General features: G+C 43.2%; 1 protein-coding gene across 1 annotated transcript in view; it reads right to left on the reverse strand.

The window, feature by feature from the left end:
* The window catches only part of LOC126194932 (aminoacylase-1-like), a 118,814-nt gene that overhangs the window by 55,201 nt on the left and 47,975 nt on the right, over window positions 1–15,638 (reverse strand). Inside the window, exon 2 of the mRNA XM_049933314.1 lies at window positions 11,180–11,349. Within this exon, the coding sequence (XP_049789271.1) occupies window positions 11,180–11,349 (170 nt within the window). The remainder of the gene's footprint in view (window positions 1–11,179; window positions 11,350–15,638) is intronic.

The following is a 15,638-nucleotide window of genomic DNA, read 5'->3' on the forward strand; positions in this document are numbered from 1 at the left end:
AAGGGTGTCTTCATCAAAATGAAATTTTCATAGAGTGTAAAATTACATTGCTGAAAAGCAACGGTCAGAAAGTTTTATTTCACTTTTAACTTGTGCTTAACTGCTCTAAATTCTGATAATTGCTTCTTAGCAATGTAATTTTACGATTTATCAAAATTTCATTCGTTTAAGACACACTTAGAAGGTGTCGAAACCTAGGTCAGTATACCTAACCTGTTAGCTGTATAATCCTGTGTTGAAACTACACTACCGGCCGTTAAAATTGCTAGACCAAGAAAAAATGTTAGTAATGAACGGGTATTCATTGGACAAATATGTTATATTAGAAATGACACGTGATTACATTTTCACGCAATTTGGGTGCATAGATCCTGAGAAATCAGTACCCAGAACAACCACCCCTGGCCGTAATAACGGCCATGATACGCCTGGGCATTGAGTCAAACAGAGCGTGGATGGCGTGTACAGGTACAGCTGCCCATGCAGCTTCAACACGATACCACAGTTCATCAAGAGTAGTGACTGGCGTATTGTGATGAGCCAGTTGCTCAGCCACCATCGACCAGACGTTTTCAATTGGTGAGAGATGTGGAGAATGTACTGGCCAGCTCAGCAGTCGAACATTTTCTGTATCCAGAAAGGCCCATACAGGACCTGCAATATGCGGTCGTGCATTATCCTACTGAAATGTAGGGTTTCGCAGGGATCGAATGAAGGGAAGAGCCACGAGTGGTAACACATCTGAAATGTAACGTCCACTGTTCAAAGTGCCGTCAATGCGAACAAGAGGTGACCGACACGTGTAACCAATGGCACCCCATACCATCACGCCGTGTGATACGCCAGAATGGCGATGACGAATACACGCTTCCAATGTGCGTTCACTGTGATGTCGCCAAACATGGATGCCACCATCATGATGCTGTAAACAGAACCTGGATTCATCTGAAAAAATGACGTTTTGCCATTTGTGCACCTAGGTTCGTCGTTGAGTACACCATCGCAGGCGCTCCTGTCTGTGATGCATCGTCAGGGGTAACCGCAGCCATGGTCTGCGAGCTGATAGTCCATGCTGCTGCAAAGGTCGTCAAACTGTTCGTGCAGATGGTTGTTGTCTTGCAAACGTACTCATCTGTTGACTAAGGGATCGAGACATGGCTGCACGATCCGTTTCAGCCATGCGAATAAGATGCCTGTCACCTCGACTGCTAGTGATACGAGGGTCGTTGGGATCCGGCACGGCGTTCCGTATTACCCTCCTGAACCCACCGATTCCATATTCTGCTAACAGTCATTGGATCTCGACCAACGCGAGCAGCCATGTCGCGATACGATAAACCGCAATCACGATAGGCTACAATCCGACCTTTAGCAAAGTCGGAAACGTAATGGTACGCATTTCTCTTCCTTACACGAGACATCACAACAATGTTTCACCAGGCAACGCCGGTCAGCTGCTGTTGGTGTATGAGAAATCTGTTGGAAACTTTCCTCATGTCAGCACGTTGTAGGTGTCGCCACCGGCGCCAACCTTGTGTGAATGCTCTGAAAAGCTAATCATTTGCATATCACAGCATCTTTTTCCTGTAGGTTAAATTTCGCGTCTGTAGCACGTGATCTTCGTGGTGTAGCAATTTTAATGGCCAGTAGTGTACATTGGCCTACGTTTCGACATCTACAAAGGGTGTCTTCATCAAAATGAAATTTTGATAAAGCGTAAAATTACACTGCTAAAAACCAACGGTCAGAACGGTTTATTTCACTTTTGACTTATGCTCAGCTGCTCTAAAATCTGATAATTGCAACTTAGCATTGTAATTTTACGATGTATCAAAATTTCATTCCTTTATGGCATCCTTAGTAGGTGTCGAAACCTAGGTCAGTATACCTAACCGTTTGGCTGCAGAATCCTATGTGGAATCTAGTATACGGTTGCTGAATAACAGCCATGATTATAACAGTAAATGTACAGTGCCTACATAAGCATACCATTTGAGCCATGTCGTGCATCGACCTATCGCGCGAGGCTTTCGTGTGCGATTGTCCTTGCTCATAGGGCGTTCACGGGTAGCTGCTAACAGGTCTCTGGCGAGCTTCCTTTCTTTCAGACAGTTGACCGAGAAGGCACGTGGTTCTTAGCTGGAATGCATATGGAGCATGCGGAGCACCTGGCGGTCTGGGGTTGCTGGCAGTGCTTTCGATGGCAGGAGTGTGGGCCGCGTTTCGCTATAGTTAGTGATATCGCGGGAAGACGGGCCTTTTCCAATGCGGCAAAAGGACTGATGCTGCAAGCAGCTGTCTGTCAGCGCTCTATCCAACATGTCACCACGGTAGCCAAAGCTGCATGTTTAAGTCTTTCCTTTAATACCCGGTGAGCAGCTTGAACTTGATGCTTACGTTCAGCAGTGCAGCAGAGCTGTTGGGATTGCTATTACGACACGTTATACCAGCCGATTGTCTTGACAGGTGCGCTAACTTGGGTAATGCTCGTTAACTGGGCGGACCTCTGCGGGCAGCCTATATCTCCCAATTATCATTTCATTATTCAGATCATTTGATCTGCTTGACGAGATTCAGCCTCCCGTGGAAAGAATTCCTTCTAATTACGTTGGTCTTTGATGAGACAAGTTGATAAGGACATACGATCTGACATTCAGTAAATTTTGCCATTGTGAACAGCTTAAAGTTTGGTGTGACTTTTTACACTCCATCTGTGTTGTTGCTGCCAGCTTTGTGGAGTTAGCCTAGCCTGGACTCTCTTAGTATTGATGGAATTGTATATTCATTACCGGCATTCGTGTCTTGCAGCCAAAAAAATGTCTATTTCATGTAAATGAAGAGAAATTATAGTAACGTATTGGAGCTCTCTGCTATATCATGTGGTATCAGGAATCTTTTTTCACCTGTCCTCTCTTATATTTTAAAACAGAGTGGTATTGAAGGAAGTGATGCAGCTAATCACTAAATCTAAGCCTCAGAATGTGAGATTCCACTGCATGTTGCCACGCTACATCACGCGTGTTAATTTCATTGTGATTGTAATAATAGTCTCGTGTATATTTCAGACTCAGTTAATTCGGTTTTCTGAGCCACGTTCTTGTGGAATGTCACCCGGTGCGAAACGCTTGGAATACCAAAAGTTTGCTACAAATGTTCAGTAAAAATTTCATCTTGCAATTTCTTGTTAAGGCTGTTGTAAACGTAAAAGTTTCATCTTCAATTTTCTTATTACAGGTGCTGTATACGACTTTCCTCAAAACATAGTTTAAATTGATTTAATTGTCGCTGGATGAGCACAGTTAAGGTGCAGTGGGATGTTACTGTAAGTTCGTGTGCATTATTTCACGCATTGCTAAAACTTTTTAAGATTTGTTTGATTTTATTTAAAGCCTGTGTCGCAGAAATTATGTAATTTTACTCTCAAATGCACATTGACGTAAGAAATATTTGATCAGTTTCATCATACCTAAATATTTGGCTTGTAGTACTGTAAATTTAGAAATTGCTAACTATACCGTTTGGTTTTGGGGGTCATCCATTTAAATGTGCTCATTTATGTGAAATAATGTAATCTTAATACATTGTATTTCAAATGTGCATCAACGAATGGTGTTCAGTTCCCATTTGCCCACCTCTTTGTACAGGCTAACCCTCACAAAATTTGGGAGGAAGCATGTTTACTGTACCGAAATCTTCAAGTATAGTAACATACCAGCCACAACATGTTCTCCATCAGAGTTACATCTCTGAAATATCAGTTTGTATCGGGTGGTTTGAGACACTGGACTCCCATTATTGCAGCTGCTCAAACATCCAGAGCTCGAACGGCAAGTCAGCAGTTAGAAACGGAGGGAAGGCTGAAAGGTGGAAGAAACTTATAGAAGAGCTATAGAAAATAAAAAATAGAAAAGAAATAAAAAATACAAGGGCAATATGATGGAAGCTGAAGGGGAATTAGGTGAGAATGATATGGGAGGTGTGGTAATGCAGCATGTATTTGAAAGAGCACTGACAGACATAGGTCGTGACAATAGACAACATTTCCCAACACCCATACAGATAGGTGGGAGAACCAACCCCATCTCTATAATAATCAGAATTCCAAAGAACGCAAATGCTGACAGATGTGAATATTACAGAACCATCAGTTTAATAAGTTACGGATGCCAAATACTAAGACAAATTATTTACCAAAGAATGGAAGGATTTCCAGAAGCCGACCTCAGTGAAGATCAGTTTGGGTTTAGGAGACACCAGTAAACTCACGATTGCTGAAAGAGTCGACGTCCCACGTATGAAACAGTTCAGACATCTGTGTACGGACGCAGGAGGAGCTGGCCACTGTTCGCGAACAGCTGAGCGTGTTGATGGCCGCGGTCAGCCGTCTTCAGGCTGCTGCCTCGGAGTGTAGCGGCAGTGGGGAGTCCGGTGCATCGCAAGGTACACCCCAGGTGTTACATGCTTCACCCACTGTCCCTGCTGTCGAGACATCTTCGTGGGTACCGGGCGCGGTTGGGCCACCCTCTCCCCAAGGGGAGTGGCGGGTTCAGCGGCGTTCGCGGCGCACGAGGCGGAGGGTCAATGTGGAGGCTGGCCGTTTGGCATCGCCCGCTCTGCCTGTGAGTGGACATGTGGCTGCTCCTTCAGCAAGGTCCGAGCAGGCACACGGGAGGAGGGGTTTATTAGTTATTGGGAGCTCCAACGTTAGGCGAGTGATGGAGCCCCTTAGGGAAATAGCGGAAAGGTTGGGGAAGAAGGCCAGTGTTCACTCTGTCTGCTTGCCGGGGGGTCTCATCCGAGATGTGGAGGAGGCCCTACCGGCGGCGATAGAGAGCACTGGGTGCACCCGACTGCAAGTTGTTGCTCTTGTCGGCACCAATGACTCCTGGCGTCTGGGTTCAGAGGTCATCCTCAGTTCGTACAGGCAGTTGGCGGAATTGGTGAAGGCGGAAAGCCTCGCTCGCGGGGTGGAATCAGAGCTAACTATTTGTAGTATCGTTCACAGAACCGATCGCGGTCCTCTGGTTTGGAGCCGAGTGGAAGGCTTAAACCAAAGGCTCAGACGATTCTGCGGATATCTGGGGTGCAAATTTCTCGACTTCCGCTATCGGGTGGAGAAATGTAGGGTCCCCCTGAATAGGTCAGGCGTGCACTACACGCCGGAAGCGGCTACAAGGGTAGCGGAGTACGCGTGGAGTGCACATGGGGGTCTTTTAGGTTAGAGAATTCCCTCCCTAGGCCCGACAAGACGCCTCCTGAGACGCGGCAAGGTAGGAATAGGCAAAATGCAACAGGGAATAACAATATTAATGTGCTAATAGTAAACTGCAGGAGCGTCTATAGAAAGGTCCCAGAACTGCTCTCATTAATAAACGGTCACAACGCCCATATAGTACTAGGGACAGAAAGTTGGCTGAAACCAGACGTAAACAGTAATGAAATCCTAAACTCAGATTGGAATGTATACCGCAGAGACAGGCTGGACAGTGAAGGGGAGGCGTGTTTATAGCGATAAGAAGTGCAATAGTATCGAAGGAAATTGACGGAGATCCGATATGTGAAATGATTTGGGTGAAGGTCACGGTTAAAGCAGGCTCAGACATGGTAATTGGATGTCTCTATAGGCCCCCTGGCTCAGCAGCTGTTGTGGCTGAGCACCTGAAGGATACTTTGGAAACTATTTCGAGTAGATTTCCCCACCATGTTATAGTTCTGGGAGGAGATTTTAATTTGCCGGATATAGACTGGGAGACTCAAACGTTCATAACGGGTGGCAGGGACAAAGAATCCAGTGAAATTTTTTTAAGTGCTTTATCTGAAAACTGCCTTGAGCAGTTAAACAGAGAACCGGCTCGTGGCGATAACTTATTAGCCCTTCTGGTGACAAACAGACCCGAACTATTTGAAACAGTTAACGCAGAACAGGGAATCAGCGATCATAAAGCGGTTACGGCATCGATGATTTCAGCCGTAAATAGAAATATTAAAAAGGGTAGGAAGATTTTTCTGTTTAGCAAAAGTGACAAAAAGCAGATTTCACAGTACCTGATGGCTCAACACAAAAGTTTTGTCTCAAGTACAGATGGTGTTGAGGATCAGTGGACAAAGTTCAAAACCATCGTACATTACGCGTTAGATGAGTATGTGCCAAGCAAGATCGTAAGAGATGGAAAAGAGCCACCGTGGTACAACAACCGAGTTAGAAAACTGCTGCGGAAGCAAAGGGAACTTCACAGCATACATAAACAGCCAAAACCTTGTAGACAAACAAAAATTACGCGAAGCGAAATGTAGTGTGAGGAGGGCTATGCGAGAGGCGTTCAATGAATTCGAAAGTAAAGTTCTATGTACTGACTTGGCAGAAAATCCTAAGATAGTTTGGTCTTATGTCAAAGCGGTAGGTTGATCAAAACAAAATGTCCAGACACTCTGTGACCCAAATGGTACTGAAACAGAGGATGACAGACTAAAGGCCGAAATACGAAATGTCTTTTTCCAAAGTTGTTTCACAGAGGAAGACTGCACTGTAGTTCCTTCTCTAGATTGTCGCACAGATGACAAAATGGTAGATATCGAAATAGACGACAGAGGGATAGAGAAACAATTAAAATCGCTCAAAAGAGGAAAGGCCTCTGGACCTGATGGGATACCAGTTCGATTTTATACAGAGTACGCGAAGGAACTTGCCCCCTTCTTGCATCGGTGTACTGTAGGTCTCTAGAAGAGCGTAGCGTTCCAAAGGATTGGAAAAGGGCACAGGTCATCCCCGTTTTCAAGAAGGGACGTCGAACAGATGTACAGAACTATAGACCTATATCTCTAACGTCGATCAGTTGTAGAATTTTGGAACACGGATTGTGTTCGAGTATAATGGCTTTTCTGGAGTCTATAAATCTACTCTGTAGGAATCAGCATGGGTTTCGAAAAAGACGGTCATGTGAAACCCAGCTCGCACTATTCGTCCACGAGATTCAGAGGGCCATAGACACGGGTTCACAGGTAGATGCCGTGTTTCTTGACTTCCGCAAGGCGTTCGATACAGTTCCCCACAGTCGTTTAATGAAAAAAGTGAGAGCACATGGACTATCAGACCAATTGTGTGATTGGATTGAGGAGTTCCTAGATAACAGAACGCAGCATGTCATTCTCAATGGTGAGAAGTCTTCCGAATGATTTCAGGTGTGCCGCGGGGGAGTGTCATAGGACCGTTGCTATTCACAATATACATAAATGACCTGGTTGATGACATCGGAAGTTCACTGAGGCTTTTTGCAGATGATGCTGTGGTGCATCGAGAGGTTGTAACAATGGAAAATTGTACTGAAATGCAGGAGGATCTGCAGCGAATTGACGCATGGTGCAGGGAATGGCAATTGAATCTCAATGTAGACGAGTATAATGTGCTGCGAATACATAGAAAGATAGATCCCTTATCATTTAGCTACAAAATAGCAGGTCAGCAACTGGAAGCAGTTAATTCCATAAATTGTCTGGGAGTACGCATTAGGAGTGATTTAAAATGGAATGATCGTATAAAGTTGACCGTCGGTAAAGCAGATGTCAGACTGAGATTCATTGGGAGAATCTTAAGGAAATGCAATCCGAAAACAAAGGAAGTAGGTTACAGTACGCTTGTTCGCCCACTGCTTGAATACTGCTTAGCAGTGTGGGATCCGTACCAGGTAGGGTTGATAGAAGAGATAGAGAAGATCCAACGGAGAGCAGTGCGCTTCGTTACAGGTTCAAATGGTTCTGAGCACTATGTGACTTAACTTCTGAGGTCATCAGTCGCCTAGAACTTAGAACTAATTAAACCTAACTAACCTAAGGACATCACACACATCCATGCCCGAGGCAGGATTCGAACTTGCGACCGTAGCGGTCGCTCGGCTCCAGACTGCAGCGCCCAGAACCGCACGGCCACTCCAGCCGGCACCTCGTTACAGGATCATTTAGTAATCGCGAAAGCGTTACGGAGATGATAGATAAACTCCAGTGAAGACTCTGCAGGAGAGACGCTCAGTAGCTCGGTACGGGCTTTTGTTAAAGTTTCGAGAACATACCTTCACCGACGAGTCAAGCAGTATATTGCTCCCTCCTACATATATCTCACGAAGAGACCATGAGGATAAAATCAGAGAGATTAGAGCCCACACAGAGGCATACCGACAATCCTTCTTTCCATGAACAATACGAGACTGGAATAGAAGGGATAACCGATAGAGGTACTCAAGGTACCCTCCGCGACACACCGTCAGGTGGCTTGCGGAGTATGGATGTAGATGTAGATGTAGATGATTACCTTACAAATGCGTTAATGTATTAAATATTTAACGTTACGTATGCGAGCGAGATGAAGTATGGAAAAGGTATGAATCTGTTCTCGAAGTTTGTTGGAAGTCTCCAAGTACCGTCATTGTGAAACATTGGATGAATGAAGTCTAGGTATTTGAGCGTCGTCATTTACCCTGCTTCAAGACCAACACACAATTTCTAACTGCCAAACTTGTCCTACTGTGTTGAGCTTTTAACAAAGGATTATGTGTCTTAATGAGTAGATTATGACAGCAATTAAAATTTTTAAATTTGGTCAATAATTCCGCGAAATACTGAAAATAAAATTTTTCTTTTTCTTCCAAGTCGTTAGATAGGCAAACTTAGCTAGTACTGGTTTCGGGTCCCGGATTAGTAGCTAAGTACTATAGACGTGGGGACACGCGAGACAATAGTGACCTAACATATTTATCTTAGAAAACTGTCCACATTATCCCGTAGATGTTAACACACAGTATTCTTTGATCAGTATTTCTGTACATCGGAAACCCGTTAGCACACCAGATACTGTTACTCATAGTTTCACGGGAGCATGGTGTGGTATTTTATGTTTGACGTCCGCTACTTAGCGTAAAAATTGCTGGTGATGAAGGCTTGATTATCTCATTCTCTTTCCTCGATCGGAATGACCATGCTGGTAAAATGCTGCTAGACCCGTCGTGCGAAAATATAAAGGACTTACAGCTAAAGCGATTTTATCTTTTCAAAATGATATATCGAGGCTGTGGTTGCCCTGATTTTAAAATCTTGTGCAGCTGTATTAAATTAGATGATGCTGAGGCTTTTCGATTAGGAAATTATAGACCGAAAGTAGCTGTTTCAATAGCAAAAAAGCTGACAATGGTAGAAGTAGAGAAGACAGAAAATGTAGGGTAGCAGGAACAAACTTTCTCTGAAACAAAGATAAATACAAATTCACACATACTATAAAAGTAAATGTAAGTATCTACGTTCCACATATCTTCCTAAACCATTGAATTAGGTTCAACCAAACTTAGTAAACATACTACTTACTTTCTAGAAAGAACGACTGTGGGGATAAGAACCAAATATTACACAAACGGGTAGGGGTGAAAGATAGATGTAGCTCACAACGCACTAATAACCGGACTATATACTTACAGTATTTCATAATGAGAAAACTTGGTGAAATGCAATAAACTTTACACATAATTTTACACCTTTCAATACATTTTATCGCTCACACACACCACTAAATAGTGAAAGGAAAATGTTAATCGTTTACTATGTTGTCGCTATTCATGAGTAAAACTGCCGCATCAGACAAGCTCTTTTAATTTACTCCTTGTTTACTAATAACTGTATTCACAAAACTTTTTGAGACAGTGTCCGAATATTCCACTGGATTTACCAGAAAAATTATATCATTTTATGACATATTGTTCAGGATGTATGACGTAACAAACATCGAGCTGCATGAAAACAAAACAGCTGGCCGAAATCTGCTAGAGATACAGGAGAAATATGTGTACAGATATGATTGAAATATGTTAAACATATATGGTATCTTCATATAGTTACCATCTTCATATAGGTAAGGCTAACTGGGCATTGACCTTCTTCTTCTGTTCTGGATGAACACGCATTGCCCGAACTCTTACGGGACTCGATAAGAATGTCTGCCACGAGTAATGAGTGTAATGGGCAGGGGCACTACGATGTGCAGTCGCACTATCCTCTGTGCCCTCGGTGGCTCAGATGGATGGAGCATCTGCCATGTAAGCAGGAGATCCTGGGCTCGAGTCCCAGTCGGAGGACACATTTTCAACTGTCCTCGTTGATGTACATCAACGCCTGTCGACAGCGTAGGGTCTTGATTTATCATTTCATCCTATTGTTGTGGTGGTGATAACGCGGAGAGTGAAGAGGGGAGGAATATATCGACAGAGAGGAGGAAGGAGATGATGGACACAGAGGGGAAGAAGAGATGGATAGAGAAAATCGGGGCAGGAAGTGGAGAAAGAGGGGAGAGAGATGGGGCAAAAAGGGGAAGGAAGAGATTGACAGAGGGGGCTGAGCAAATGGAAGAAGAGCGATCAGGGAGAGGTGGACAGAGAGATGGAATGGAGGAGGTGGACAGAAAGAAAGAGGGGAGTAGCACATTGACAGAGCGGGGGAGGAGGAGATGGAGAGAGAGGAAGGGAAGGAGAAGATAAAAACTGGAATACATACATATCCGGGCAACGCTGGATACTCAGCTTGATTACTATAAATTGAAAAGTGGTAGCAGATTCTTTTCTGAACTATTTGTCTGGAGCGTACCTTTGCACCGAAGTGGAACAGAACACACAAGAGAATAGAGGAATCAGAAATATGGTGCTATTGGTGAATGCTGAATGTTAACTGAGTAGATCAGTTACCTATTGAAGAGGTAGTGCATCGATGTGGGGAGAAATGAGCGTCACGGCACAACTTGAGGAAAAGAACGGCTCGGTTGATAGGGATGCAGCAATGATCAGTTAGTTTGCAAAGGAGGGTTAAAAATTGTAGAGGACGATGGGGGCCTGAGAGCAGTAATCGAAATGGGTGTAAAAGGCAATAGTTATCACAGTAAAGAGGTATGCACAGGATAGTCTACCGTGGAGTGTTGCATGAAACCATTGCATGAAACCATAGGATAGATGGTTCATGTAACCTCCTCCATGTACGACACTGGCGTGCTAAAATACATGTGTATGTAAGTGTAGTATGATAGCGAGAAACGGCACAGTGCTATTTTAGACACAATCACAAACATGGAGTAAGTTTAAGATCACATGGGAGTAGCAAATTCCGCGGTTATATATCGGTAGCCTATGCGCTTTTACGTCTGCTGGGTACTCACCTCCCTGGCCGGTACCACGTCCATGTGGGAGTTGAGCATCACAGCAGAGAGCTTGGGATCCGTGCCCTCCCATCGCATCACCACTATAGGTTTCCCAGGAACCAGCTCGATTACGTTGCATTCCAGTCCGATCAGTTTTGCTTGTTCCAGTAGGAACTCCACACATGATACTGCAGACACACAGGAAAAACACAGTAGCACAAGCAATATTTTGAAGAGAGCTTTCTTCTACTGTGAACATTACACTTGGAACAATGTTTTACCCTTTTATTTTACTACCGTTACTCTTTGTGCTACTCTGCTGCTGAGCCTTCTGTTTTTCGTAGCTATGCTTGTGTTGCCCCTGTGCATAAGATAAGTCCCGAAATTATCGAAAGGGGCAGTAGCAGCACAGTAAACGGCTGAAAAGCACATTACTAAACACCCAAGATACGTTTGTTAGCCAACGATTACACGTCGATGTGTGGTGGCGCATCATGTTCGTAAGACAACAACATAAAACAAAAGACAAAGAACGTTAATGAGGAGATGGAGAACGTTAGAGTAATTTACTAAGGTAGTACCAGCACAAATTAAAAAGAAAGAAAATTGAACTGAAATAAGCGCAGCACTGTCTTGAACATCGAAACGCGCTTTCAAATAACGTGAGGAAATGAAGTACACAATACTGCTTAATGTTTTACGTAATCAAGACTATCTCACCAGATAGAAAAGAAGATACCTCCTCCTCGGAAAATGCTGATGCACAGTGAGTCTCCAATTCTTAGGCCGTGGGCGTGTTCGTTCTCACGTTCGTGTTGTTGTGGCTCACATCCAAATACTAGTTTGATGTGGCTTTCCATCCTAGTCTAACCTGGGCAGACCTATTCTTTTCTACATAACTACTGCAACCTACATCCAATTCAACCTGCTTGCTGTGTACGAATTTTTGCCCCCTCTATAAGTTTTACCCACCTAATTTCCTCCATTACCAAACTAGCAATTTCTTGATGCTTTAGAATTTGTCCTGTCAACCGATTCCTTCTTTTACTCAATTTGTGCCACAAAATTTTTTTCCTTAGTTCGATGCAGCATGTCTTCATTCGTTATTTAATCTACTCACCTAATTTTCAGCATTCTTCTGTACCACCATACTTCATAAGCTATTTTCTTCTTGTCTTAACTGCTTACCGTCCACATTTCACTTCCGTACTCTGCTATCTCCAGAAAATACTTCCCCAAATCTTAGTTTGTAATCGGTGTTAACAAGTATTTTATGCTTTTCTTGCTATAGACAGTCTGCGTTTTATATCTTCCTTACCTCGACCATCATCGCTTATTTTGTTGCCCAAATACCGAAATTTGCCCACTACTTTTAGTGTCTCATTTCCTACACAAATCCCCTCATCATTGCCGTAATTAATTCGAATGTATTCCATTATCCTTCATTTACTTTTGTCGACGTTCATCTAATATCCTCTTTTGAAGACGCTAGCCAAACGGTTCAACTGCTGTTCTAGGTTCCTTCACGTCTTTGAAAAAAAATGTCACTGGCAAACTTAATAATTTTTATTTCCACTCCCTGAACTTTCCTTCTCAGCCTGTTCCATGTACAGACAGAATAACACCATAGTGGGCTACAATACTATCTCACACCCCTCTCAACTAATGCTTCCAGCTCCTATCCTAAAATACTTATGACTACACTCTGGTTTCTATGTAAACTGTGAATAACCTTTCGCTCCCTGCATTCTATCACTCTTGATGACAAATTAACCGACGTAAAATGTTCGTCGTTCTATTCGATGAATTTTGCTAAGTTCTGCTAGAGAAATTTTTTAAAATTTGCCATAAACCTTTAAAAAAAGTGAAAAACAAAGATAACAAGATTAATAAGTGCGATATTTGTCAGTTCAACGAACACCCCAAGCTATCTTCTTAAGCGATGTCAACCCCCAGCATAAAAACAGAATGGTCTAGGCAACCTTTTAGATCTTACACCGGAAGCGCCCTTCATAACTAATCTTGTCATAATGCGGAGATGTCGCATCGAGGAGCTTCGTATGACACTGATAAAAGATCCAAAGGTCCGAAAAAAAACCTGTAACATTGTAATTCATTCCAATTTTTATATGTGATGAACGGTTATACGGTGTAATGAGTTGAAACAGAATCCTATCCCACTCGTTTTGTAAACTAGTAATATCTTTCCATGCCTCAAGTCCATATATCTCACAAATTTTTGGTACTTACGACGTTTGTAAGAAACAAGCATGAACTACAAGAAATTGTTCAGGAGCTGGACACAAGAAGCAGATTAAGAAAACATTCTTCGCCAACAGATGTTTGTTTTGCGAGAGAAATTTCGGGGAATGTGCGTTATGAGCGTATCATTGTGGAAATGAGACACGAATTTTGGAAAAGACAAAACGTAAGAACTATAAGAGTTTGTGAGGTATTACAGGATACTGAAAATTAGATGGATTGATAAGACAATAAATTTGGAGATTCTTCGCAGTATTGATGGGGGATGCAATATGTACGAAACGCAGGAAAGGTCAGATGATGGGACATGTGTTCAGACATCAGGGGATTATGTCCACGTTACTTGGAGAAGCCGTAGAATGCAAAAAAGCGCGGATGAGGAGACAGATATTGAAAAATATACAGGGTGATTATAATTAAAGTTAAACTTTCAAAACTCTGTAGGAATAACACCACTGGTCAGAATAACGTCAAGTTGCAACGGAATGTTATGGAGAAGGGGGAAAACGTATGGCAGGAAAAAATAGTGTGAAAATTGATCAATAGATGGCGTTGTATATGTCATAATGCGTAAATTAAAACCCCTGACATGCGCACGACCCATGTAAGTTGGAATAAACACGCCGGGTTCACGAGTTTTCCTCCTTCCGCGTCTACGACGTTCGCCATGACTCTCTCAATGCACGATCGCGCAATGCTTGTAAAGCTATATTACAAGAATATTGACTGTGCACACGTCGCTCTGGAGAGGTTAAGGACACTGAAGGGTGTGAAGAAAGGTGTTGGTCCGATGAATGCCGGGGGTCTGGAGAAAATGATTAGGAAATTCGAAAAGACGGGTTCTTATGGTGTGCAACCTAGTAGAGGGAGTCAGTGGAAGCAGTGGCCACGGCAATGCAGGAGGAGACGAGGGGTGGTGTGCAAATGTGTAGTACACAGAGAATTGCCCAAACGTTTTACATACCCATGAGCATGGTGCGTAAAATCCTACGAAACATCCTCCTTTGCTATCCATTCAAATTTACCCATGTGCACGAGTTGCTTCCTTTTGACCTGCCAGCAAGAGAGACCTTTGCTTTAGAATTTCTTGCTCGCGTGGAAGTGGGCAATGATCGGCCGTGGAAGATTTCGTGGACAGACGAAGCCCACTTCCGTCTGACAGAATACGTCAATACACAGAATTGTCGAATATGGGCAATGAAAAATCCACTCGCAAATCAAAGAGTACAACTTCATCCTGAAAAGGTCACTATGTTGTGAGGGTTTACGGCATCATTTATCATTGGACCATATTGCTTCGAAGAGATAGGTGCTTCCGGTCCTGTTACCCGTATCGTGACTGGTAAGCGTTATGAGTGTTTTTTGCGCAACCACATCATTCCAGCGCTCCAACAGCGTGTATGTCTGGATGGGATCATTTTTATGCAAAATGGCACACCTCCGCACAGTACAAATCCAGTTAAGCAGCTGCTGAAATGCCACTTCGGAAATGCTAGAATTATCAGCGGCTATTTCCCTACAGCCTGGCCGTCCCGATCACCTGATCCTAACCCCTGTGACTTCTGGCTGTAGGGCTATCTGAAAGATGTGAACTGTGTTCCAACTGCAAACTTAGCTGCGTTGAAGGCACGCAACTTCCATCAGTTGTGGAACATGCTGTTTGTCGATTTTAACTTGTTGCAGGAAACGGTGGACAGCATATTGAACGTGTTTTGTGCCAGTCACATGGCAATTAATAATCCGATTTCATTTTGATTGATGCTTCTTATGCGGCTTTTGACCTTAGGACAAAAAACCGATGTGATTGATGCTTTTTATGCGGATTTAGGACTCAGGACAGTTAAAAACCGATTTGATTGACGCTTTTCATGAGGTTTTTGGTCGCATGACAATTAAAAACCCGTTTTTCCAATCCGATGTGATATGACTTTGCCATGTAGGTGGGCTTACGTAACTAACAGTATCACACCTGTAGACCCATGCACACTGAGTAGTACAGTTTGTTTAACGTCAAACGTACACCTTAAACGGGAGTTCCAAAATCTTCTGGGCCTTTCTTTATGATCTGCGAAAAATGTCGATGATTCATCTGTCTGGATCATTTACAGCTCTCTCTTGATTCTGCGATCGAGTTGAACGATACATCAGTTGCTATGGGTACTTGTTTTAATGTGGATTTTAATTTTAATGGGGCACCTATTACAGTTTCCTTCTC

Source organism: Schistocerca nitens, chromosome 7 (genome assembly GCF_023898315.1).
Source record: "Schistocerca nitens isolate TAMUIC-IGC-003100 chromosome 7, iqSchNite1.1, whole genome shotgun sequence".
NCBI lineage: Eukaryota > Metazoa > Arthropoda > Insecta > Orthoptera > Acrididae > Schistocerca > Schistocerca nitens.